This window comes from Choloepus didactylus, chromosome 6, assembly GCF_015220235.1.
Source record: "Choloepus didactylus isolate mChoDid1 chromosome 6, mChoDid1.pri, whole genome shotgun sequence".
In the NCBI taxonomy this organism is placed as follows: Eukaryota; Metazoa; Chordata; class Mammalia; order Pilosa; family Megalonychidae; genus Choloepus; species Choloepus didactylus.
The window spans coordinates 14,210,671-14,236,741 of record NC_051312.1 but is presented as its reverse complement, the minus strand read 5'-3'; the positions used below and the strand labels follow the sequence as shown (position 1 = coordinate 14,236,741).

Genomic DNA, 26,071 nt, shown 5'->3' with positions numbered 1-26,071 from the left:
ATTCAAACCTAGGTTCATTGTGTTGGATGGGCCTGTCCTGATATTAAGATACCACTCACAAAAATGCTTGGAAAATACACAGCGCAGCTCCAGTGGAAAGGGTGATGAGTACACTGGGGCATCTGATGGCCGTGTATTATCTGTTTCTCTTTCTCAACACTGGTTTGAGTGTTCCTCTAAGGAAGGTCAAATCCCTGGTGGGAAAGCCTCCGGGAAAGAGAAGTGCTGGAAAATTACCTGGAGACATACTCTTCTAGCCTGGCCTATAAATTTGCCGCCAAACATCCAGACCTGGAGCTGCCTTTTGAACCCCTAAGGAACTACCTGGATGTAAGAGCACCCCCTAGGGCTCCTGTACCCAGGATGTCAGGGCTGGGGGATCCCTGCCAGCAGCAACACTGGGAACAGGAGCCCCATCCCAGGATGGAGAAGGCCCTCCCACCTGGAATGTCGTCTGAGCTGACTGAGCCCAGAAGCCACCAGGTGGCAGGTAAACATCCATTTCTGTGCCACGATGTGTAACTGTGAACCACAGAGCCCAACTGGGGGGACTTTGTTCTTTCTGAACTAAAGGAATGACTGAGCTAAGAGAGGGGTGCGCCGAGTCTGACCAGATAACAACAAAGCAGACTGCAAGTTTGATATCCTCGATTGGGGAAGCCCAGCTTCTTCAGACCTAAGACTCACACCGATAAAAAACTATTGACACTTTGGATGGGTGGCCTGGTATGTGAATAAAACTGTGTTTAAAAAAAAAAAAAAATGCTATTGCCCTGTATGGCTATGATAAACTAACAACCCTGGTTATTGTTATGGAGCACAAAAGGCAAGGAGTAAATAAATGCCACATGAAAGGGCCAACTTGCATGGTATTGATCACAGCCAGGAGGCAGGAAACAGCACAGGAGCCTGGGGTGACCCAGGAGGGCTGCTTGGAGGAGGTCACCTAGAGAAGTAGAAAGGAGTTGGAGAACTGCAGGGGAGACTGTGATACTTTTCAAATGAAGGCATTGGCTTGAGCAAAGGTGAGGCAGCTAGAAAGTGAACTCGGAGACATTGGGGCCACCCCGATGTTGGTAGATGCCCTGGGAAGTTATGTGTGCGTGGGGGGGGGGGGGGTTAGGCCAGGGCAGCCGGGCTTGTCCTCACCATGCCCCCCACCCCACACCCTGGCTTGGCAGCTGACCTATATGGTCACCATCGGCATCAGCACGGCCCTCTCAGGAGTTCGATGTCATCTTTGACACCGGCTCGACTGACTTGTGGGTGCCTTCCATCTTCTGCTCCAGCCCTGCCTGCCGTGAGTGCCTGCACCCCACTAAGCTCTCCCACCCCACCCCACCTCATCCCCACCCCTTCGTCGGCCCGAGCAGTCTGCGTGATGCAAGCATCTTCTATCTCCAGCCCACCACGATGCCTTCAACCCTCTGTGTTCCTCCACCTTCCTCATCTCCAGCCGGCACATCAGCATCATCTACAGCACCAGGAGCATATCGGGATTTGTCACCTATGACTTTGATCAGGTAACCAGAGGCCGGGCAGAGCTGGCCCTGGGAGCCGACAGCTGCTTAGAGGTCCCCTGCAGCTGGCTGCCTGCCCCGTGGGGCTAGTGCCCCTGGGGATGCACAAACTCCTCCCGCAGGGCTAACCCGGGAAGTGAGGCCCTCAGGCGGCAGGTCCTTGGGGAGAGGCTGGTTTTGCAGGGAGCAGGGAGAGAGGAGGGGACACCTCGCTCTTACACTCCCCAGATGTCTCGCGCACTGTGCCGAGAGCTCTTGATCATGTTCTAGTGTTTAATCCTCCTGACAACTCCAGGCAGGGGCTTCATTATTAGCTCCATTTTATAGATGAGGGAGCTGGGGTTCAGAGAGGGTGAGTGCTTTGCCCCGGGTCACACAGCTGCTAAGTGGCCCAACCAGATGTGAATCAACTCACACAGGAGTGGGGTATTTTCAGAAGAGGGCAGACCGGACTGGGACTTCTGGGGTCAGCTGAGGGCTCCAGGGTCACGGACCGGAAAAGCAGGAGGTCCCCTGTGCATGAAGACCCTGATAAGTGGATGTCGCCTTTGAGGCCCATGGGGGCCTTTGAGAATCTAATAGAAACTGTGAGCTGCCTCCCCCACAAAAGTGCCCAAGTTCATACACGCACATACAGGTGCCCAATTTTACACATATTCTTAGGGGGCTCACAGACACATGGAAACCCACCACAGAGAACCAGGACTCCTGATTCCTAATCCCAAGTCTGCCTGGGAGGTGGAAGGGGTCAAGGGGCAAGCCTGATCCCCAACTCCCCTTGATGGAGAGTTCTACTTAGAAAAATTCTATTTTCCTAAATGCACACACACATATACAAAAGCATGTTTCCCCAGGCAGAATTTTCATAAGAAACCTGGCAGCTCCAAAGAGTAACAGGCCACTGTCTCCTGGGGCTGCCACAGAAGAGACCCCCTTTGGGGCCTGCAGTGAATTCACCCCGTTTCTGTCATCAGATCACAGTGACACCAAAAAGTAGAAGAGCCTGCCCTCTGCTCGTTTTGTTCTCAGGGAACCGTTTGGTGACACTCTAAGTCTTGCTTTGGCATGTTCGGTTGCCTGAGGTGCCCTGGCATCTCCTCACCCACTCCCTCCCCAGCCCAGCCCCGGCCCCACCTCCCCAGCCCCTCCAGGGAACACACTCAGCCCCACAGGTCAGCTGCCTTGTCGATTTTGCCCAGGCCTTTGGCCTGAGCCTCACGGAGCCCGGCAATTTCACGGATCTCACGGTTTTCGACGGCATCCTGGGAATGGGCTACCCGGCCTCAGCCTCAAATGGGCAAGCCAGTTTTCAACAACCTGTGGGATCAAGGCCTCATTTCTGAGAAGCTCTTTTCCTTCTACCCGAACAAGTACGGCTGGCTGGGCTAGACGAGCCCTTTCCCCAACCTGGCAGTAAAATGGTTCCCGTTTCAGGAAAAATTACAGACTAGTTTTCCTTAGCGAGAGTTGAGTCCAGGGGTTGGCAAAACTAAACTCCAGCCCTTGGGCTGAATCCGTCCCTCCACCTGTTTTGAGTTGCCCTGGAAGGCAGTCACGATTGTTTACTTATGTTGGTCCTTGGCTGCTTTCGTGCCTCGGTGGTAGAGTTGAGTATTTGCAACAGAGCTAATGCAGACAGTGCAGCCTAAAATAGTGTCTTCCCAGCCCTCTACAGAAATTATTTGCTGACCTCTATAGGAGGCTCAGCAGAGACCGAGGCTTGGAGCAGGCGCTGGTAGCGGGAGGACTTGAACCCAGACCCTGGGGCTCTCCCCAAGGTGGGGAGTTGATCCATCAGCAAGCCTCCCGGTGCTGGGTGCCGTGGCAGGAGAAGCTGAAGTCCCCGACTGCCAAGGGGAGTGCGGAGAAGCACAGGCGGGGAGAACCCTGATGACAGAATCTGGCCTCCCCACCAGCAGCCGTACTTGAACCCATCGATCTGAGCAGGAGGCTGGGAAGTATAGTCTTGGGAGTGTCAGTTCTGGGAGTCCTGAGTTCAAATCCCAGCTCCGTAGCGTGAACTTCAGCAAATTATTTCACCTCTCTGAGGCTTGGGAATAATTGTACCCAATCAGAGGCAATGATTCATTTAACCAATATTCATGTAACAAATATTTATGGGGCACCTACAACGTGCAGGGCCCTGTCCAGACAGTCGAAGGAGATGCACAAGGGACGGAGAAGGCAGACAAGGAAAAAGTGAACAAATACGTGAAAAAGATCATTCCAGATAGTAACTGGTTCTGCAAAAGTGATAAAACGGGGTCACCTGGGTCTGGTCTCGTGGGGAGTGTGAGCTGTGCAGCCTGGTGTGCTCCGGGCTTCTGCTGTCGCTGGCTCTGAAGCCAGACTCTCCTCCCCCGTGCACTCTCCCTCCCGGCTGTGCGAGTTTGTGCAGACTAAGTGAGCAAGGATAAGCCAAGCTGGGTGTGCGGGTGCTCCGGAGAGTTGCCACCTATTGTTCCCCTCTCACCACGAGCCCCCCTTCTCCTCTTGCCCCTCCAGCCGGAAGAACGGCAGTGTGCTGCTGCTCGGCGGCATGGACCCCTCCTTCTACAGGGGGGACTCAGTGGGTGCCCGTGAGCAAGCCCCTCTACTGGCAGGTGGCCCTGGACAAGTAAGCCCTGCCCTCTGCATCCTGCCCCAGGGGATGCTCTGCACACACGCAGAGTCATGGGCAGAGGATCCCGGGGACACAGGCGCACGGTCGCACAGGGGATCTCAGATACACACACTGTCACACACTGACACGCATGCCACACCCAGGGGTTCATAGTCCTCCACTTGGCCAAGGTCATGACCAGCCTGAGCTCAGGGCACTTAGGGAAGGGGACTGGTGACCTGTGGGCCTGGGGAGGCTGGAGTCACCAGTGGTGCAGGAGGTGTGGTCTGAGGGCCTGAGAGTGCAGGCGAGGAGGGGCTCAGGGAGAATCCACCAGCCCAAACAGGGTTGCGAAGGGGGTCCCACCACCCATCCCCGATTGCCCAAGGGAGTTGGTCTCCAGGACACGGGACCTTCCATTTGAAAAAGGGCCTGAGCAAATCGGGACACTTTGGTCATCCGGGAAGAAGAGGCCGGCAGTGAAGACAGGTCTGCTTTATGCATGAGATTGGAAAGCAAATCCTAGAAAAGAACCGCCCGCCTTCCCCCAACACACACACTGCACCCCCACACCTGGGGGCAGGGGTTTTATATAAAGGAATCAGGAACCCGGGAATCGAGAGTGGCCTGAGAACTTGGGGACAATAATTGAACAGATTATGTGTGATATCATCAGACACAGTGTAAAGTGTCCTTTAGAGGCTCCCATGGCCCATCTCCTTCCTCTCGGGTGACTGCAGGTGTGGCCTGGGGGGCCCAAATCCCCCCTCGGCCCCACTAAGCCAGGGGGCTGCTGGGGAGACCACCTCCCCATAGTCGGTCAGACACTGGATACTGGTCTCCAATGTCCCTCATTCATTCATTCATTCGTTCATTCATTCATTCAACAAGCGCACGCTGAGCATCTACTGTGTGCTAGGCTCCCGAGGGAGGCACAGAGAACACAACCTGCTCTTGGAGACCTCCCCATCTACTGGGGTAGACATACATGAAACGACAGGTCAGACAAATAATTAATTACCATGTGGATGCGAGCTAGAAACCAGTGCCGGTGTGATGACAGAGACAAGAGAGAGGCTGATCTAGTCTGGGGCAGAGGGAGGCTTCCCTGGAAAAGTGACAATTAAGCTGGAACCTGGAGAGTGAGGAGAAATTTGCCAGACCGAGGGGGTGGGGGCGGTTCTAGGAGGGGAGACCAGCAGGTGCCAAGGCCCTGAGGCATGAGGAGAACTGAAAGGGCAAAGGTCAGTGCCACCAGAGCCAGGGGAAACAGAGGAGGAGGGGTGTGAGCGTAAAGACTGTTCTGGAGAACAGCATCGGGGAGGAGCAGCTGGGGGGCTGCAGAGTGACCTCGGGGCCTGCTTTGTCCCCTGCCTCTCAGCATTTCCGTGAACGGGGTGGTGATTTCCTGTGAGGGCAGCTGCCAGGCCATTGTCGATACTGGGACCTCTTTGCTCGTTGGCCCCTGGACCTCCGTCCTCAACATCCAGGAGGCCATTGGAGCCACGCCCACCTGCAACAACAAGGTACAGGGCCGTTCCAAAGGGCCACTGGGGGCTCTCCATGCACAGAAGGAACCTCAGGGCTCCCCTTTTCCCACTCTCCCTTTCCTTCTCTGACAGTACACCCTCAACTGTGCAACCGTCAGCACCCTGTCTGATGTCGTCTTCGCCATCAGTGGCATCAACTACCCAGTGCCCATCTGGCAGGTGAGGGGCCGAACCCTGAGGGTGGTCCTCAAAATCCTAGGACTTGTGGGAATGGAGGAGCTGCAGCTGGGAGCTCGAGGCCCCCTGGTGACAAGTCAGGCCACTGTAAACACCGCCAAGCCTACCTGGCTGGGCCGGGCCTGGGGCATCCACCATCCTTAGATAAGTGCGGAGCAATCACCCCATGCCAGGGACAGGGCTAGAACAATGGGGAGGGGGACACTAAGGGCAACTGCCCCCCAAGGTGCTTCTGGTTCAACCAGAAAGCTCATACGAATGAATACGGAAAGTAGCCACAGCGATCCTTGAAATGGGCCCAAGGGATAGTGATGGGTACAGCCGGCTGGGAACAGTCCCAGTGTGTTGGCCAGCACCATAATTATTAACAGTGGCCCCTTCCCATCTCAAACTTGTCCTGGATCGAAGGATAAATTCTATGGTCGCACTAGGGCCAGGCCATAAGTAACTTTACCTTGCTAAGTCTCAGTTTCCTCCTCTGTGAAATGGGGCAGCAGCCCCTCCCTTGGTGGTTGCTCAGTGATCACACAGCACCTGGCACATAGTTGATGCTCCAGAAAGGTCAGTTCCCCATGGGAGGCCAGATGGGTTACAAGAAAGAAGGCTTTGGGGAAGGGAGGGACTTTAATCAAATTCTAATCTTAAATCAACGGGGCTGCCAGCTTCCCCTCCCCCCACCTCATAAAGGCACCGAGGAGCCTAATGGGTCGGGCACAGGTCTAAACTGGGCCACGTGCAGGGCGCCGTACAGTGCGGTGGCCCAGGCCAGATGAGCCGGTGGGATAGGGCAGGGCAGCCTGACGAGGGCTGCAGGTCCCGGGGGTGCAGCAAGAAGTCACCTGAGCCATCCTGGCTGGGCTGAGGAGGGCCAGCCTGAGTCCAGGAGGGCTGCTCGGAGGAGGCTGCTGGAGCTTGGGCTTAAAGAATGCATGGGGGTGCAGGGAAGGAGGAGAGCCTTCTCAGCCGAGGGAACAGCCTGAACAAAGAGGAGAGAAGCAGCGAGTGTGGCGGAAAAGAGAGGCAGTACTGTGGTCCTGGGGGCGGGGAGAGGAGGATGCAACCCATTTCCGGAGCTGCTGAAGAGAGAGTCACTTGGCACGTGTGAAAGGAAGGAAATAAAACCGGGAGCCCGTGTTTCCGAGAAGCTGCCAGGTCTGGATATTGAAGGGGGGCATGAGGTGGCAGGGGCGGGCTCAGGCTGCCTGGAAAGTGTTTCTGTCTTCTCCAGAGACGTGGGAAGCTGAGACCTTTATTCCCACCAACAGATCTGGATCCTGGGCGATGTCTTCCTGAGGGTGTATTTCTCCGGTTTTGACCGGGAAAACAACAGGATTGGCCTGGTCGCAGCCGTGTAAATGCTGGGGTGTCTCTGAGGAACACACACACACACCCGTTCAGGGGATCCCCGCCCAGGAGAACTGATTTGAACTGAGTTTGGTGCTCTGCAAAGCCCAATTCTCAGTGGAAAATAAAGGATTTTTTTTTTCCAATGGTGCAACACTGATGGTTGCTTCTCTTTGGGTGGGACAAGTGCATACGAATGGGCAGGAATCTTGAATCTAGAGCCAGAGCACAAAGTGGGAAGGGGCATTCATTGGAGGGAGACCGAGATTGTTGCAGGAACCAGAGAAGTTCCCAAATCCCGGTGACTGCACCCAAGAAATCAAAGCCATGGATTCGCCCTTTCTCTCCCTCCCTTCTTCCCTTCTTTCAGCTTTGATTTTCTCTACCTGGAAGCTTTCATTTGTCAGGCCTCTACACATGGAGGAGAACTCTGCCACCACCTGCCCCACAGTTTCTATCCTTAGAGTTTCTTCTAACTAGAAAGAAAAGAAGTTCAGAAAATATGGGGGCACCAGTGAGTACTCTGATTGGGCCACCTTGAGTCATGTGACCAGCCCTGGGCCAGGGCATGGGACACTCTGATTGGCTCTCGTTGGTCAGGTGACCGCCCCTGAGCTCAGGAGGTGATTGACAGTTTCCTCCAGAACCATGTGGCTGGAGCTGGGAAGGAGCAGGCCCCAAAAGAAGTGTCGGGGGTGTTACAGAAGAGTTTGTGACTATCCCAACCAATATCTGCCACCTGTCATTCAAAGGGATGCTAAAGGATAATAAAAATAGATTCTATTCATCCTGTCTTCAAAGAACCTTTGGCAGTGTTGGCCTTTGCTCAAGGTGGGCCTTCAAACTGCTATGGTCCCACCCTGCCCCACCCAACGAGGCAGGCAAAGGACCCAACCACCAGCTCTCTGCCACTCGCACCTGCAGTGTCCCCTCCAGCTCTTCTTCCCAAGTGACAGGCCCACCCATGCCTGAGCCATCTGTGCCCCTCAAATGCCCAGCAAGGCCATTCCCAGGGCCTCAAAGACTGTCTCGGGGAGCGGTGTCTCATATAAAGGGGGACCCAGGGTGCACAAAGCCTTTATCCTTGCAGAGCATGCCGGGGATTCCCCTGAGCTCCCTCCTGGGGTACAGCCATGGAACCATTAGGTTTGAGGTGCTGTGGTTTGGGAAATGTGGGGGTGCACCAGTGCTTCCCACACAGAGATCCCAGGCAGAGGCCCAGGATGGGGGTGGCATGGGTCAGAAGTCAGAAGGAGGGGAGCCCAGAGGGAGGAAGGAGCAAGAAAGAATAAATAACGTGGAAAATGGCACCCCATCTCAGCACATATTACTGCCCTTCGCTCAGGTGAGATGAACATCAACCTTTTATCTGCTCCCTATTTACTAAGCACCCACTATGTGCCAGGTACAGCAGTGGACCCCTGGGATAGAGACCTGGACTGGGAACCCACCACTGAGTCATGGAGATGAAAGGACAGCATCTGATTTGTGGCTCCCTGAAGGGCCACCTGCTCTGATGAGAGCCTGTGCTCCCTGTGAAGGGCCCAGAGGCCATCTGTCCTTGGCCATATTCCCACACCCTCATCACGAGGATGTCGCCCCATGGAATTCCCCAAACCCCACTCCTGAGCAATTCTGCCTTGGGAATGGGCCTCCCGGTGTTTTCCCAAAGCCTGGCAGCCTCCCCTTGCCCCTTGTGCCAGTTTGAATGTATTGTGTCCCCCAAACGCCATTATCTTTGATGTAGTGTTGTAGGGCAGACGTTTTGGTGCTGATTAGATTTGCTTGGAATGTGTCCCACCCAGCTGTGGGTGATAACTCTGATGAGATATTCCCATGGAGGCATGGCCCCGCCCATTCAGGGTGGGCCTTGATCAGCGGAGCCACATAAATGAGCTGACTCAAAGAGAAGGAACTCAGTGCAGCTGTGAGTGATATTTTGAAGAGGAGCAAGCTTGCTAGAGAGGAAAGTCCTGGGAGAAAGCCATTTTGAAACCAGAACTTTGCAGCAGATGCCAGCCACATGCCTTCCCAGCTAACAGAGGTTTTCTGGACACCATTGGCCATCCTCCAGTGAAGGTACCAGATTGCTGATGTTTTACCTTGGACATTTTATGGCCTTTGGACTATAACTCTGTAACCAAATAAACCCCCTTTTATAGAAGCCAATCCATATCTGGTGTTTTGCATTCCAGCAGCATTAGCCACTCTAGAACATAATTTTGGTACCAGAGAAGTGGGGTGCTTTTGCTGCTGAGTCTGCAAATACCAAACATGTTGGAATGGCTGTTCGAATGGATAAGGGGAAGATTCTGGAAGAATTGTGAGGAGCTTGATAGAAAAGGCCAAAACTGCTTTAAGGAGAATGTTTATGGAAATACGGACTCTAAAGTTACTTCTGATGAGGACTTGAGCAGAAATGATGAATGTGTTGCTGCAAACTGGAAGAAAGGCAATCCTTGTTTTAAAGTGGCAGAGAATTTGGCAAAATTGAGTCCTGGTGTCAGATGGAAGGAAGAATTTGAAAACAACAACCTGGAATACTTAGCTGAGGAGATCTCCAGACTACATGTGGAGGATGTAGCCTGGCTTCTCCTTGCAGCTTATAGTAAAATGCGAGCAGAGAGAGATAAACTTAGAACTGAACTCTTGGATTCAAAGAAACCAGAAGCTGATGGCTTGGAAAATTATGAGCTTCCAGGGGGTGGAATCCCAGAAGCTACAGCCCAACGTGAGGATGTAACCAAACACGGAACCCAGCCACCATTTCAGTACAAGCCAAGATTGGAGATGGAATTATCCAGAAAGGATTTGTGGAAAGTCCTATCTTCTGATGGCTTTGACCCCTGCGTGCTTCATGCAAAGCCAACGGAATTTTTGCGAGATCTTTATAGACAGAGCCATTGCCGGTCTGGACTGGAGGAGACAGACAAGGAAAAAATTAAAGGAAAAATCTCTTCGGGGACAGAGCCATGGAGGTTGAGGTCTGGAGTCAGGAGGTCTCGGGCTGGGAGAGCAGAGCAGCCCACACGCATGGAAAGGGTGAGTTTGCCCTGGAGGTCGAGGGCGGGCTTTCCACCTCGATGCTCTGGAAGAGTTTTGCCACCTCAGGTCCCAAAGAGGGTGGAGCACATTTCCGGGGAATTCGGGAGAGCCTGGCTGCCACCACACTGTTCTGAAGGGGTTGAGCATGTGCCCCGGAATGGAAGGGAATCCGGGAGCAGCCCTGATGTTTGAGGAGGGTGGGGCCGAGAAGGTGGTCTCCCCAATGTGTGGGTATGTTGGAGCACTCACCTAAGTGTTTGGAGAGGAAAGGGCTGCCACAAAGGCCCTTAGGAAGGGTTAGACTCCCGCTCTCTCAAGCCCCAAGGATGCAACATTATTCTGTTAATGACTCTCAGACTTTGAAATCTAATGGAGTTTGTCCTGCAGGTTTTAGGAACTGTTTCGGTCCTGTTAACCCTGTTTTCCTTACTCTTTCTCCTTATGGGAATGGAAACGTTTATCCTATGAATGTCCCTCCTTTATATATTGGAAGCATATAACTTGTTCTAAGTCCACAGATCCAAAGCTAAAGGAAAAGTATGCCTTAGGACTGACCACGCCTATATTTGATTTTGATGGGATCTTGTACTTAACTATTGTTACTGAAATGATTTAAGTTTCTGTGGTATTGTGGGATGAATGTATTTTGTATTTGGAAAGAATATGTTTTCCTGGGGCCCAGGGGGTGGAATGTGCCAGTTTGAATGTATTATGTCCCCCAGAAAAAGCCATATTCTTTGATGCAATCTTGTGGGGCAGATATAATAGTGGGGATTAAGTTGGAATGTTTGGATTAGGTTGTTTGCATAGAGATACGCCCCACCCAACTGTAGATGATAACTGATGGGATATTTCCATGGAGGTGTGGCCCCACCCATTCGGGGTGGGCCTTGATCAGTGGAGCCATATAAATGTGCTGACTCAAAGAGACTGAACGGAGTGCAGCTATGAGTGACGTTTTTAAGAGGAGCAAGCTTGCTAGAGAGGAACATCCCGGGAGGAAGCCATTTTGAAACCAGAACTTTGCAGCAGACGCCAGCCATGTGCCTTCCCAGCTAAGAGAGGTTTTCCGGACGCCATTGGCCATCTCCAGTGAAGGTACCCGATTACTAATGTGTTACCTTGGACGTTTTGTGGCCTTAAGACTGTAACTGTGTAGTGAAATAAACCCCCATTTTATAAAAGCCTATCCATCTCTGGTGTTTTGCATTCTGCAGCATTAGCAAACTAGGACAGATTTTGGTACCAGAGAAGTGGGGTGCTTTTTGCTGCTGAGTTTGCAAATACCAAACATGTTGGAATGGCTTTTTAAATGGATAATGGGGAGTTTCTGGAAGAATTGTGAGGAGCTTGATAGAAAAGGCCAAAACTGCTTTAAAGAGACTGTTTGTGGAAATATGGACTCTAAAGATACTTCTGATGAGGACTTGAGCAGAAATGATGAATATGTTGTTGTAAACTGGAAGAAAGGCGATCCTTGTTTTAAAGTGGCAGAGAATTTGGCAAAATTGAGTCCTGGTGTCAGTTGGAAGGAAGAATTTAAAAGTGACAACCTGGAATACTTAGCTGAGGAGATCTCCAGACTACATGTGGAGGATGTAGCCTGGCTTCTCCTTGCAGCTTATAGTAAAATGCCAGCGGAAAGAGATAAGCTTAGAACTGAACTCTTGGGTTCAAAGAAACCAGAAGCTGATGGCTTGGAAAATTACGAGCTTCCAGGGGGTGGAATCCCAGAAGGTACAGCCCAACATGAGGATGTAACCAAACACGGAACACAGCCACCATTTCAGTATAAGCCAAGATTGGAGATGGAATTATCCAGAAAGGATTTGTGGAAAGTCCTATTGTCTGATGACTTTGACCCCTGCATGCTTCATGCGAAGCCAACAGAATTTTTGTGAGATCTTTATAGACAGAGCCATTCCCAGTCTGGGCTGGAGGAGACAGATGAGGAACAAACTGATGGAAAAATGTCTTCAAAGACAGAGCCATGGAGGTTGAGGTCTGGAGTCAAGAGGTCTCGGGCTGGGAGAGCGGAGCAGCCCACACACATGGAAAGGGTGAGTTTGCCCCGGAGGTCGAGGGCGGGCATTCCACCTCGATGCTCTGGAAGAGTTTTGCCACCTCAGGTCCCAAAGAGGGTGGAGCACATTCCCAGGGAATTGGGGAGAGCCTGGCTGCCACCACACTGTTCTGAAGGGGTTGAGCGTGTGCCCCAGAGATGGAAGGGAATCCGGAAGCTGCCCCGATATTTGAGGAGGGTGGGGCCGAGAAGGTGGTCTCCCCAATGTGTGGATATGTTGGAGCACTCACCCAAATGTTTGGAGAGGAAAGGGCTGCCACAAAGGCCCTTAGGAAGGGTTAGACTCCCACTCTCTCAAGCCCCAAGGATGCAACGTTGTTCTGTAAATGACTCTCAGACTTTGAAATCTAATGGAGTTTGTCCTATGGGTTTTAGGAACTGTTTTGCTCCTGTTAACCCTGTTTTCCTTACTCTTTCTCCTTATGGCAATGGGAATGTTTATCCTATGAATGTCCCTCCTTTGTATATTGGAAGCATATAACTTGTTCTAAGTCCACAGATCCAAAGCTAAAGGAGAATTATGCCTTAGGACCCACCATGCCTGTAATTGATTTTGATAGGATCTTGTACTTAACTTTTGTTACTGAAAGGATTTAAGTTTTTGTGATAATGTAATGGAATGAATGTATTTTGTATTTGGAAAGATAATGTCATTTTGGGGTCCAGGGGGTGGAATGTGCCAGTTTGAATGTATTGTTTCCCCCAAACACCATTATCTTTGATGTAGTCTTGTGGGGCAGACGTTTTGGTGCTGACTAGATTTGCTTGGACTGTGCCCCACCCAGCTGTGGGTGATGACTCTGATGAGATATTCCCATGGAGGCATGGCCCCACCCGTTCAGGGTGGGCCTTGATCAGTGGAGCCACATAAATGAGCTGACTCAAAGACAAGGAACTCATTGCAGCTGTGAGTGACGTTTTGAAGAGGAGCAAGCTTGCTAGAGAGGAAAGTCCTGGGAGAAAGCCATTTTGAAACCAGAACTTTGCAGCAGATGCCAGCCACATGCCTTCCCAGCTAACAGAGGTTTTCTGGACGCCATTGGCCATCCTCCAGTGAAGGTACCAGATTGCTGATGTTTTACCTTGGACATTTTATGGCCTTTGGACTGTAACTTTGTAACCAAATAACCCCCCTTTTATAAAAGCCAATCCATCGCTGGTGTTTTGCATTCCAGCAGCATTAGCCAAACTAGAACACCCCTCTACTGGGTTGAACAGCTTCTCCCCAAAATTCACGCCCACCCAAGCCTGTGGTTGTGACCCCACTTAGAAATAGGGTCTCTGTGGGTGTAATCAGATGAGTTCATCTTGGATTGGGATTTGCGGTCTCTAAATCCCACATGAGTGATGTCCTTGGAGGAGGAGGGACATCTGGACACAGAAGCGCAAGTGCACAGGGGAGTGTTGTGTGGCTGTGGAGGCGGCGATCAGAGAGACTTTTCTGAAAGCCAAGGAGCACCGAGGACAGACGGCCACCACCAGGAGCTGGAAGATGTCGGGAAGGCTCCTCCCCTGGAGACTTCGGAGAGAGCCTGGCCCTGTTGACACCTGCTTCTGGACCCCTGACCTCCAATACCGTGAGAGCAGCGACTTCAGTTGTTTTAAGCCTCCCGGTTTGTAGTGATTTGCTCTGCAGCCCCCGGACCCTAAGACACCAGCCCCCCAAGAAAGACTCCTCAATTCCACCTGTGCACGTGCAGCTGATGCCGGCTGGTTCCCGTGGGGATAGCATAGGATTGTGACCACGTAAGGACAGTGTTTTCTTTCCCTTGGCTGCTGAAGCAAATACCATGAGGTGGGTCATGTTAAACAACAGGAATTTATTCACTCATAGTTTTGAGGTCAGGAAAAAAGTCCAAATCGAGGCATCATCCAGGCGATGCTTTCTCCTTGAAGACCGTGGCGTTCTGGGGCTGACGGCTGGCGATCTTTAGTCCTTGGTTTGTCTGTCACATGGCAAGGCACATGGCGGCATCTCCTGCTCTCTACCTTCTCTTCCTGGCTCCGTCAATGGTCAACTTCTGCCCACTCCTTCTTCCTATCTGTTGGAATTTCATTCTACCTATAAGGGACTTCAGTAATAGGATTAAGACCCCTCCTGCTTGGGCTGGGCCACACCTTCACTGAAGTAGCCACATCAAAAGGTCCTACTTACCATGGGTCACACCCACAGGAAGTGAGTAAATTTAAGAACAGGTTTTTCTGGGGTACGTACAGCTTCAAACCACCACCAGGAGGCACAGAGGGCTGGATGCAGAGCTGCCAAAGGGCAGGGAAAGGACGAGATCAGAATTGGCATCATCTTTAAACAAACAGTAGAGATCACCAAAGGAGCTTAAGGAAGACTCAAGTGAAGGGCCAGTATGTTTATTAAACTTGTTTTTCCAGCTAGGTCTTCATGGAACCATAAGCAGCCACCCATCAGTGTAAGGAGAACAGTTCCAACTGATTTATTGAGGGCTTTCCATGTGGCATCTTGTTGTCTCCCTGGGACCTCCCTACCAGGCAGGTGATGCCCTCATTGTCCAGATGAGGGACGTCTCCTCGGGGCTGTCTGGCTCTAGCACCCAATGTGGTATCAGGCACATAGTAGGCCCTCCATAAATGCACGTGGAACTAGCAGTGCTGCTGCCTCCAGGGCTGGAAACACATGTGGCATCAACATGGGTTATCTCCATTACACCAACCATGAAAGGACAGGGTTTTGCTCCCCTAAGTGGACCTCAGGCCCCAGCTGGAACTGCTGTCTATGAAGGAGGCAAATACTTCTTGATGCTCTATATTTGCAGCCTGTGCCACCAGCATGCAGATGTCAGAGCTTCAAAGCAAAACCCCCCTCCCTCACTTTTATCCTTTACCAGTTGCAGACCAAAGACATTTACAGCCTTTGGTGGGAGCAAACCTGGAGTGAAAAACAGCTGTTACCCTTCTTGAGGGAGTGTAGATTGGTACAATCTTTTCAGTGATGATTTCTCCATTAAAAAAAAAATTTGTAGCTTCATCCCAGCAATTCTTCTTCTAAGATTTATTTGAAGGAAAGGATGTGCAAGGAGGTTGTCCTCAGAATCTCTTACCAAAGGGAAAATCTAAAACATCCTGGTATCCATTAAACATAGACCGTCTACAGCAGATGGACTATCACGCAGCCATCTTATAATCATATTTGAGAAGAATATGTAAGTTCTAGAGAAATATTTCCAACATGAGGTTAAGAGAAAAGCAGTAATGGCAAAAGAGGATAATCCAGGTTTATCAAGCACACAAAAGGTAGCATGGCCTAGTGGCTAAGTGTGTAACCTTGGGGCTTGGCCGGCCTGGGTTCAAATCCCAGCTCTGATACCTGTTGGTCATGTGACCTTAGATAAGTTCACCTCTGGGCATTAGTTTCCTATCCTGCAAATTTAGGATAAGGATGGTCCCTTCTAGTCAGGGGGAAGGACAGGAGTGGGAATGGGTACAGAAGATTTCCTTTGGGGTGTTGAAAATGTTCTAAGAATAGATTTCAGGTGACCAGAAACCACTGAACAATATGCCTTAAATAGACAAATTTTATGATATGTGAAATATATCTCAATAAAGCTGAAAAAATAATTTTAAAAGAATAGGAGAGAATAGTCCATACCTTCTAGATCTAATGGGAGGATTAAATTATCCTTTAGAGCAGTGCCTGCCACATAGAAGTAGAGCTGTTCCTATTATGTACACACACCAGAAAAAGACCAAAAGTTTACAGTGGTTGCAATCAGTGTATTTTCATATGGTTTTCTTAATATTTTCAGGGTTTGCTTTTAAAGTCACAAGGAGAAGCTAACAATTATCTTAAAAGAGAGAAAAAGAGACCCAAGGGAGAGGGGACCCTAACTTTGCTGGGGTGATTTGGGTTCCTGCTGAAGCCAAGTGTTTCCCACAGACAAGCCACCCCCAAGCGGACCGCCAGTGGAAGGCTGACACCTTGTGGCCACGATGGATATTACAGTCACACACACACACACACACACACACACACACACACACACACACACACACACACTTCACGTGTTCCTACCCTTGGCTGATGGCCCTACCATTGCTAATTCCCCTTGGACAAATAGATTCGGATATATTTGGGAGTTTGGGGGGATCCCCCAAACCACCCCCAATTTCGATGATTTGCTAGGAGACGCACAGGACTCGGCATATAGTCATATTCGAGGCTGTGACTTATTAGGGTGAAAGGATAAGAGAAAAATCAGCAAAGAAAACAGTGCACAGGGTGAAGTCCAGAGGAAACCAGGCACCAGCTTCCAAGAGTCATCTCCCAGTGGAGTCACACAGGACCCGTCAATTCCCCCCAGCAACATGTGTGAAATGCTGTCCCCCGGGGAAGCTCATGGACTCTCAGGGATTTCACTGTGGGGCCAGTCACGTGGGCACCCTCTGCCTACCTAGAAGGAAAGCGGGTGTTCAGCATAAACCACCTTATTTGTATAGTTTATGCACGGTGAGCCTCTCTTATCAGTTCTAGAAATAGTAGGAACCCTTCCAAAATCCAAGTTCCCAGATCCCAGCCAAGGGCCAAACTTGCAATCAGCCTTTCTAAGGATAGCAGTCTCAGATGACTGGGGGAGAATCCACCCCACGCTCTCTCCCGGCTTCTGGGGGGTGGTGGCAGTCCTTGGGGTTCCGTAGCTTGTGGTATGTGCGTGGGGTGTCTTTTATATTATTTTATATGATTGTACCAGAAAATAAGGAAGTGCTCAAAGAATGCTGAGGCATGTCAAAAGGAGCCAGCTCAAAGGGGCTCCCTTGGCCAAATCCAGGACAATTTGAGCATGAAAATGAAGAATGACAATAATGGATTGTAACTCATTGAATGAACAACAACCTGAGTCCACAGTGATGAGTAAATACAGATAACTAAATAAATGGGATGACAGGAACTCTCTTCTTTACCATAGAATGCCAACTAAAAAATGTGAAAGGAATTATAGAGTTAGAAAATTACCGCACCACTCTGCAACCATCCTTGTAATAATTGATTGAGACAAGAATCATCAATGGATGCTTAACTTTGGGTGAAAATTTAATGAGAACAGGTTATTTACATGGTCTCAATGTATCTCCCCGCAGATTACCTAAACAAGCACAAGGGGGAAAATAGTAACTTATTTTTAAGAATCCTGGCTGACACCACCTTTACGTCAGCTTCCCCAAAGTTGACGCCACCACGGGTGGGCCACATCCCTCCCCAGTGCCTCCTGATATGGCACAACAAGAAGGACACATCTCTTCTGTGATATTCCTGCCCCAAACCACATAACCTGAATCTAACCACAAGAAAACATCAAACACACCCAAATTGAGGGATATGCTACGAAACAACTGGCCTGTGTTCTTCAAAATTATCGACATCATGAACCACAAAGCAAGGCTGAGGCTGAAACTGAAGAGACCTGACAACTAAACATAATCCTTGACCTTGGATTAAATCCTGAATCCGAAACAGGCGCTGTTGAGGGGCATCTTGGGATAACTGGCAAAACTGGAACTCGTGCTGCATATTAAATAATGGTATTGAATCAATGCGTAGCTTCCTGAATGTGTTTGCTGTACTGTGGTTGTGCAAGCGAAGGTTTTTGTTCTTTGGAGATACAGGCTAAAGGATTTAGGAGTGAAGAATGTCTGCCACGGGCTCAAATTATGCAACCAAAACAAGATGCGTGCATATGCTTGTGTGCACATGTGTTGTGTGTGTCCAAATGTGTGTTTGTGTGTGCTTGGAGAGATGGAGCGTGCAGGTGCAAATGTGGTAAAACATCAACAAAATGGGTGACTCTGGATGAAGGATATTTGAGTTCTGTTGCACTATTTTTGGAATTTTTCCATAAATCTGAAGTTTTTCCAAATCGAAAAATTTAAAATAAACAACAGAGCAACTATACACTAAGGAAAAGACATATGTTGAGAAGGGGAAGTTATGAGGGGTTTCATTTCTCATAATGTTAAAGTGCTTTGACAATAAACAAAGTCACCCTTCTTTCTTTCCCACAAAAAAAGTGGTAGAGATGGGCCCCACATTTTCTATTGTCTACGCTGGACCTGTCATATCCTGCCAATGACCTGACAACTTGGAAAATGGCGACTTTGATGCTGACAGAAAGTTCGTCCGGTCACTGGCAGGAAAGCAGGATTTGAACACAGGCCTGACTCCCGTTTGTCAGCTCTTTCAGCCATTGTCACGTACCATGTTCTCTGTGCTCTGTGCCAGGCTAGGGTAAAGGCTCTGGGCTGAAAGGATGGGTCACACTGCCCTGGCTTCACGCTCTGTCCACCGCAGGGGCTCAGGTATGGTCAGCGGGGGCTGGGACGTGAGGCAGCCTCAGGACATTGGAGAGAGGTGTGGGGAAGCTGAAACTGAAGGTCGGTAGCAGTTAGCAAGGAGCTACTCCTCTACCTACCCCACTCTGGGTTCGTTCTGCTGGAGTCTGCCCAGCTCTGCACCCAGAAGGCTGACCCCGAGGCCTGGGTTTCCCTGGCTCCTGGCCCTCTGCTTTCAAGTTGGGTTGGACCCTAGAAGGCTCTAGCAGACATCACTGGACAAGGGCAGAAAAGCCGCTGCACTTATTTTCCAGGGGCTCTTCCTGCTGGGCGGCCCTGCAGCCTTGGCCTTCAGCCCCAGCTCCAGCTGGGTTCTTAGCTCCTGCCCCTGGCCCCTTTCAGCTTTCGGCTGCTGCTGGACACTGGTGCCTCAATATCCCTTTTAGGGATACACTCCACATACATAGTCCTTTCACTCAATCTCGCAATCAAGACTTTGGGCGAGCCACCTGCTTCCTGCTGGGATTCTAATCCATTCACCAGATGCCAAAAGAAAAAGTCTTCCAGGAGAACAGCATGTGCAAAGGCCCAGAGGCACTGGGAGAATTCAAATGGCCCAGGATGGAGACGGGAAGGGAGTGCAGAAAGGCAAATGGTTTCAGCCTAAGTCACAGCTCTCAGCATTGAAACTGGGACCCAAGACACCTCCCTCCCCAGTCCTATCTCCTCTTGAAAAAGGCAGCGTCTTCGTGTGGGGCCCACTGGCAAGGTCTTGCCCACAGCCTCACCTGAGCAGCCCTTGGGTCGTCGACTGGGGGCAGCAGGGGCAGGCCCGGGGGTCCACCCCGATAGCACGGGCACCGCTTCACTGAGAATGAGAAAGCGAGACTAGTGTTGCCTTAGACAAGCGAGCAGCCGGGCGACTGCAGGGTCTCCAGCCAGGCTCAGAGCCAGAAGGTCCAAAAGCAAAAAGCTCATTCCAGAGGGTCAGCCTGAGTGCTCGATACTCAACCATTTACTCGACACCTGCCCTGGGCAAGTTCAGATCCCTGTAAACAGGTAAATTCCCCTGGGAAGCAGACATACTGCTGGGTGATCAGTCACTTATTCTTCGAGGCAAGGAGGGGTCCGAAATCTGATTTTCGCTTCAAAATCCTATTAAGACCACTCAGAGCCCTCCTCCTCCATGAAGGCCTCCTAGAATCCCCCCGGAAGTGTGCTCCTGTTTCTGAATCACCCCACAGCACTTGTGTTGTCCCTTTTAAGTACTTTTCAGAGCCCTGCCTAGTTAATTATTGCTATCACTTTCTGCCTTATACTACAGCCACCTAAGTGTGGGTCTTATTTCTCCCACTCAGATGTGAACCCGCTGAGGGCAAAAATTTATAGTCGATTCTTCTCTATCAGCCATCCTGGCATGTAGAATGAATGAGTGAATGAACGAATGAGCTGATGAACGAGGCAAAGGCTTTGGAGGGTTCTGGGGACCTGGGAACCTGGCTATGGTGCGTGCTTCATAGCAGGAAGTGGGGCGAAGAAGACAGCAAAGCCTTCCACTTGGGTTTGCTGCCTTGGCACCCCCACACCCCTGCCATGGGGCCAGGAAGACCCCAAAGCTGCTGCTTCTGCAGATCCTTTGGGCAAGGGTCTGGGTGCCCCAGCTGCCGCCAAATGGCTTTGCCCATCAGAAGCAGGAGGAGAGGCCCAAGGCAAGTGCTTTAAATACCCTCTGGCCACACCCCCAGCCTCCCACAGGTGGAAACCCTGGGTCAGCACTAAGAAGGAACAGGGCCTAGATCCCATCAGATCAGGTCAGAAAAGAAAGAACAGGTGAGGTGCCCTGCTGTGCTCACCAGCGAGTAATGTGGCATTAGAGATATGGAGGACAAACGAGCTGGGGCAGCTGGGGCAGGACCCACTATCGCGGGAACTTGGGCTCTGGCTCCAAGAGGGGTTCACCCCAGGACACAGCTCCAGAGGGTTCAGTGCTGAGGCCCTGCACAGACACGCTCGGGGGAGAAGGGCACAGGAGAAAGTGAGGGACATGTGCAAAGGCTCCGGAGAACCCCCTTGTCCCTGCTTGGAGACTGTAGGCCACCTCTTTGGTCATGCTCCAGTTGCTGGGAATTTTCTGTGGCCGGATTAATGTCACCATCCTCCACCAGCTCACTCCCAGCTTCCAAATGTCTCCTTGTCTGTTTCCAGTTAACCCCTGCTGGGCCCAGGCCCACATGTCTTCTGCCACCTCCCCCAAGCTCTTCTCTTGCATTTGGCCCAAAGCAGGTGTCAGACTGAGGTCCACCAGCCTGGCCTTGGGAGTTGGGGTTGGAGCTCCTGGCTGCACCTCCCTCTTCCCTGGACTTTGGCCTGAGCGCACACCTGCCCCCACCAGCCATTACCTTCTTTCTGCTTCCTAACTTTCCATAAGAATTTGGGCCACAATTCCCAGTGCCTTCCATGCTCAAGAGTCCACCAATTTGGGGAATTCAAAGTCTAGGATGGATCTCAGTTCCCACAATCCTGCCCACTGGAGATGAGTGGGCTGTGCTCTTCCTAGGGAGTGAAAGTCTGCAGAGGTGACTCAAGCATTAATTCATTCACTTAACTAAATGGTGTAGACTATCTCTTCCCCACCAGCTGACAGGCGGCATCTCAGCTTTTGCTTACATACCTCCCATGCGGCAGAACTCACTACCTGTAGAGTAGAGCTCATCCATGGTGAGCAACTCCATTTCCTCAAGCAAAGTTTATTCACCTTGGAGACGGGCTTCAGGAGCTCTGAAATGGGGTGTGCATCTTCCTGGAAAGTACATCCATGGCTCTCATCATGTTCTAAGAGACAGTGTGCGGTCGTGCTGAGGAGTGTGGGCTCAGAAGGTAAAGTGGTGCAGCCACAGCTTGGCAGTTCCTCTGTAAGTGAAACAGAATTATCACGTGACCCAGCAATTCCACTCCTAGGTTTATACCCACAAGAACTGAAAACAGGGTGTTCCAGTTTGCTAATGCTGCCATTACGCGAAATACCAGAAACGGATTGGCTTTTATAAAGGGGGTTTATTTCGTTACAAAATTACAGTTCTACAGCCATAAAAGTGTCCAAACCAAGGCATAAACATGAGTCTACCTTCACTGGAGAAAGGCCATTGGTATCCAGAAAACCTCTGTTAGCTGGGAAGACACGTGGCTGGAGTCTGCTTTGATCCCAGGTTGCGTTTCAAAATGGCGTTCTCCAAATGTCAGCATCAGCTTTCAATGGCCATCTTCAAAACATCTCTCTAAGCTGCAGCAGTGAGCTCCTTGTGTCTGAGCTCTTATAAGGCTCAGATAAACTAATCAAGACCCAAGCCAAATGGGCAGGGCCATACCTCCATGGAAATAATTTAATCAAAGGTATTACGCACAGTTGGGTGGGTCACATCTCCACGGAAACAACCTAATCCAAAGATTCCAACCTAATCAACACTAATATGTCTGCCCCCCACAAGATTGCATTGAAGAACATGGCATTTGGGGGACATCATACATCCAAACTGGCACGCAGGGGTTCAAACAAAAACTTGTACACAAATGGTCACAACAGCCCGAGTTGCCATAGCCAAAAGGTGGAAACAACCCAAATGTCCATCAACTGATAAATGGAGAAACAAAATGTGGTATGTCCATGCAATGGGAATATTATTTGGCCCATAAAAAGGAATGGCGTACCGATATGTGCTACAACATGGGTAAATCTTAAAAACGTGACACTAAGTGAAAGAAGCCAGACACAAAAGGCCACAACGGTGTGATTTCATTTATAAGGAATGTCTCAAATAGGCACATCTATAGAGACCAAGAGCAGATTGGGGGTTGCCAGAGCCTGATGGGAGGAGGGCCTGGGGAGGGGCTGCTTTATGGTGACAGGATTTCTTTTTGGGGTGATTAAAATGCCCTGGATCTAGATAGTGGTGATGGCTGCACAACACTGTGCATGTACTTAATGCTACTGAACTGTTTGCTTAATCATTAAAATGATACATTTTTAGGTTATGCATATTTTACCACAATAAAAATTAATTTTAAAAGAAAAGAAAAAAAAAGAACTTGCCAGCCCCCCGGAGTCTCACATGTCAGACACCTTCTTGGAAGAGAACGTTCGCCCCCATTTTCTCAGCTGGGCCTCCTTGGGCCCAGAAGGGCAGAACCGGCACCAGCAGCCTCTTAGTGGAGGAGTCGACAGAGAAGTGAAGGGTGCAGGCTGTGCCTCTCTGTGCCTCGGTTTACCAGCTGTAAATCTGTAAAAGGGTGCCATAAAGTCCTGTGCCTCTCTCTGGGGGCTACTGGGTAGATTGGGAGGCCATGCGGGCATCTACCTGGCACGGCTCTCGGTCCGTGCCGATACCTGCTGGCAGCCACTATTATTAATTTGAGTGGGGACAGCTGGAGGGAGAGGTTTCCCAAGGGAATGGAGGAGAAGGAGTGATCATTTCTGCTCCCCACAACTGCAAAATTGCAAAGGACAGAGAGGCCCAGGAGATAAGAGGTGTAAAGAGCATCCAGTTCAGGGGTTCTCAAACTGTGTTCCTTGAGTTCCTTGGGGTTCCAGAGAAGTAGCTTGTGCCCCCCTGATGGGTTTTCTAGCCCCTTGCAGTCTGAGCAACTCTGTTTCTTCTTCTATATTGGCATTGCATGCATGTAAGATTTTATTCAGAGGCGATGTTTTGCTCCTAAAAAAATAAAGTGCTAATGTAAACTCCTACAGAGTGTAATAAAAGACAAGTAACCTAATAAAAAAGCAGCAATTTTTAAGACGAGTGAAACACTTGAACAGACACTTCCTAAAAGAAGATGCACAAATGGCCAATAAGCACATCAAGAGGTGCCCAGCATTATTATTCATTGGGAAATGCAAGTTAAAAATATAAGAAGGTGCTTCTTTACACTCACTGGAATGGCTAAAATTAAAATAACTGATGCACCAAGTGCAGGGGGGAATACAAAATGGTACAACCCCTTTGGAAAACAGTTAAGCCGCTTCTACCAAAGCTGAACATATACCTTCCCTATGACCCAGTGAGTCCACTTCTGCACATATACCCAACAGAAACGCATACATATGCTAACCAAAAGATAGGTTCTAGAATGTTCTTCACATCACCAATGATAGGAACCCCACTCTGGAAGCTACCCAAATGCCCACTGACAGGAGAAAGGATAAAGGAAATGGTCATTTACACAATGGAACACGACAGCGATGAGAAGAGCCCGTCTACAACTGCACACACACCATGCACTGTGGATGACTCTCACAAACACAATTTTGAGCAAAGACGCCAGAATCAGAAGAGAGCTTGTTATATGGTGCATTGTATATAAAGTCCTAAAACGGGCAAATTTAGTATTTGCTGTTGGAAGTTAGAATAGTGAAGACTCTTAGTTTGTGGGATGGGTTAGTGATTGGAAAGGAGCATGAGGGATCCTTGAGGATAATTAATTGCATGTTCTCTTTCCTGATGTAGGTGATCATGATGTCGGTGTGTTCAGTTTGTGAAAATTCATCAGACTGCACCCTTATGTATGCCTCTTTCTGTGTGCATATTATATTTCAAGAAAGGTTTACAAAATGCTGATGTAGTCTTACAAGAAATTACTTGGAAAGCACTCCCGTAAACACACTTGATTTTTCTTTTAAATGCCGGACGTAAAGCAGTGTGTACTGGACCATATGGTTCCAGTTTTGTAAATAAATAAATCTATTCATTTATAATGTTAATAATAGTGGTTAGTTTTGGGTAAGAGAGTGATGGGTCCTTTTAAAATGTTTATTTCCCCATATGTAATCTACAATGAGCATGCATTACTTTACTTGGGCCAAGATATGTTATTATAAATTTTACTCAAAATTTTATTTTTAAGCACAATACTCTACAAACACAAATACAATTTTCGTCTTGAAAACCTGTGTGCCTCTCTGGGGAAACATCTCAGGTCTGGGGCTGCAGGGGGGTGGAAAGCGTGCTCTCTGGGTGATTGGAAGACTGCCTCCCTGGGGGTGAGAACTTGATTGAAAGCTTCCAGGGGACCAGCCGTCCCAGACCCATGAACCCAGCTCGATAACACTTATCGTCCACACGGGCTCCATCTCAGCCTGGCCGTGATCGGCGTCTTTGGATTTTATCCCACTGCTTGATTCGATACGGTCATGGAACACGTCTGAACACCTGTGCCGTTGGCAAGAGGCGCCTTGCATTAGATTCACTGTTCCCGGCACCCCTCAAAGCAAGGCCTCTGCCCCCCAGGTCAATGCCAAGCAGGGCTAATGACAAGGTAAATGCTGTTGTCTAATCTCTTCGCAGGGTCAGTCCAGCACGATGAGATTACACGGCCTCCGTGCTGGCCACCACGGCTCAGCCCTGGCTGATGGCAGGACCTCCCAGAGGGCACCCAGCCCTGGAGCCAGGATTCCCCGTTCTCTCCCAGGACTTTCTCTGGCCAGGGGGTCTGGATGGAAGGCTTCTCCGAGTGCCCCCGGGATGGAGGCTGTGGCCCCTGTGAGATGCCCACTTGACACTCCAACCAAGGCACAGAGACCATGCAGATGGATTTGGGCACCAAACCTGGCCTGGAGCAAGAGCCTCTGAGACTCAGATTCTAGTCTCACATCTGTCACTACTTAGTCCTGTGACCCTGTGCTGACCATTCCACTCCCCCTGAACTGTATCAATGGCAATAATGCACAATAATCCTTTCTTAAAATAGCATGGATCTCACAGCACTCAGAAAAGCACAAAGAGCCCAACGGAAACGTAAGCACTGTTGTGTGGATGGAGGTCTGCAGGCAACTGGAGGGGAGATGACAACTTGCTCCTTCTCAGATCACTTCCACAGCCTGGGTGGAAAATCACCTGGCAGAGCACTGACATGTCCCTCAAAGCACGAGCTGCTTGCAAGAAGCAGCCAGGTGAACTGTGTAGGGGAATTTCCAAGGAAGTTCCCAGCCACGTAGTACCTTTCTCTGTGGCTGAGCAACAAATTCACACAAACTCAGTGACTTCAAACAGCCCATATTTATTATCTCGCAGTTTCTGGGGTTCAGGAATCCAGGCCCTTTAGCAGGGTCCTCTGTTTTAGGGTATCTCCCTGCCAGCCAGGGCTGTGGTCTCATCTGAGGCTCAACAGGAGAGGGATCAGCTTCCAGGCTCAGGAGCTTGTTGGCAGGATTCAGTTCTCTGCGAGTTGTTGGACTCAGGGCCTCAATTCTTTGCTGGCTGTTGGCCAGAGGCGGCCCTCAGTCCCTTGCCATGCGGGCCTCTCCATAAGGCAGCTTTCTTCATCAAACCCAGTGAGAGGGAGAGAGTGTCTCTATGTTCCGGTTTGCCAATGCTGCCATTTTGCAAAACACCAGAAATGGATTGGCTTTAATTAAGGGGGTTCATTTGGTTACAAAGTTACAGTCTTAAGCCCATAACATGTC

The 26,071-nt window shown here is 50.1% G+C and overlaps 1 protein-coding gene across 1 annotated transcript in view; it reads left to right on the top strand.

Annotated features, from left to right (window-relative positions):
- LOC119536588 (pregnancy-associated glycoprotein-like) overlaps positions 1-26,071 on the top strand; it is a 72,453-nt gene that overhangs the window by 44,642 nt on the left and 1,740 nt on the right. The window contains 12 exon segments of the mRNA XM_037839441.1: positions 170-197; positions 199-330; positions 1,182-1,214; positions 1,216-1,300; positions 1,405-1,523; positions 2,693-2,817; positions 2,819-2,890; positions 4,026-4,085; positions 4,087-4,137; positions 5,504-5,648; positions 5,745-5,831; positions 24,954-25,148. Of these exon segments, the coding sequence (XP_037695369.1) occupies positions 170-197; positions 199-330; positions 1,182-1,214; positions 1,216-1,300; positions 1,405-1,523; positions 2,693-2,817; positions 2,819-2,890; positions 4,026-4,085; positions 4,087-4,137; positions 5,504-5,648; positions 5,745-5,831; positions 24,954-25,148 (1,132 nt within the window).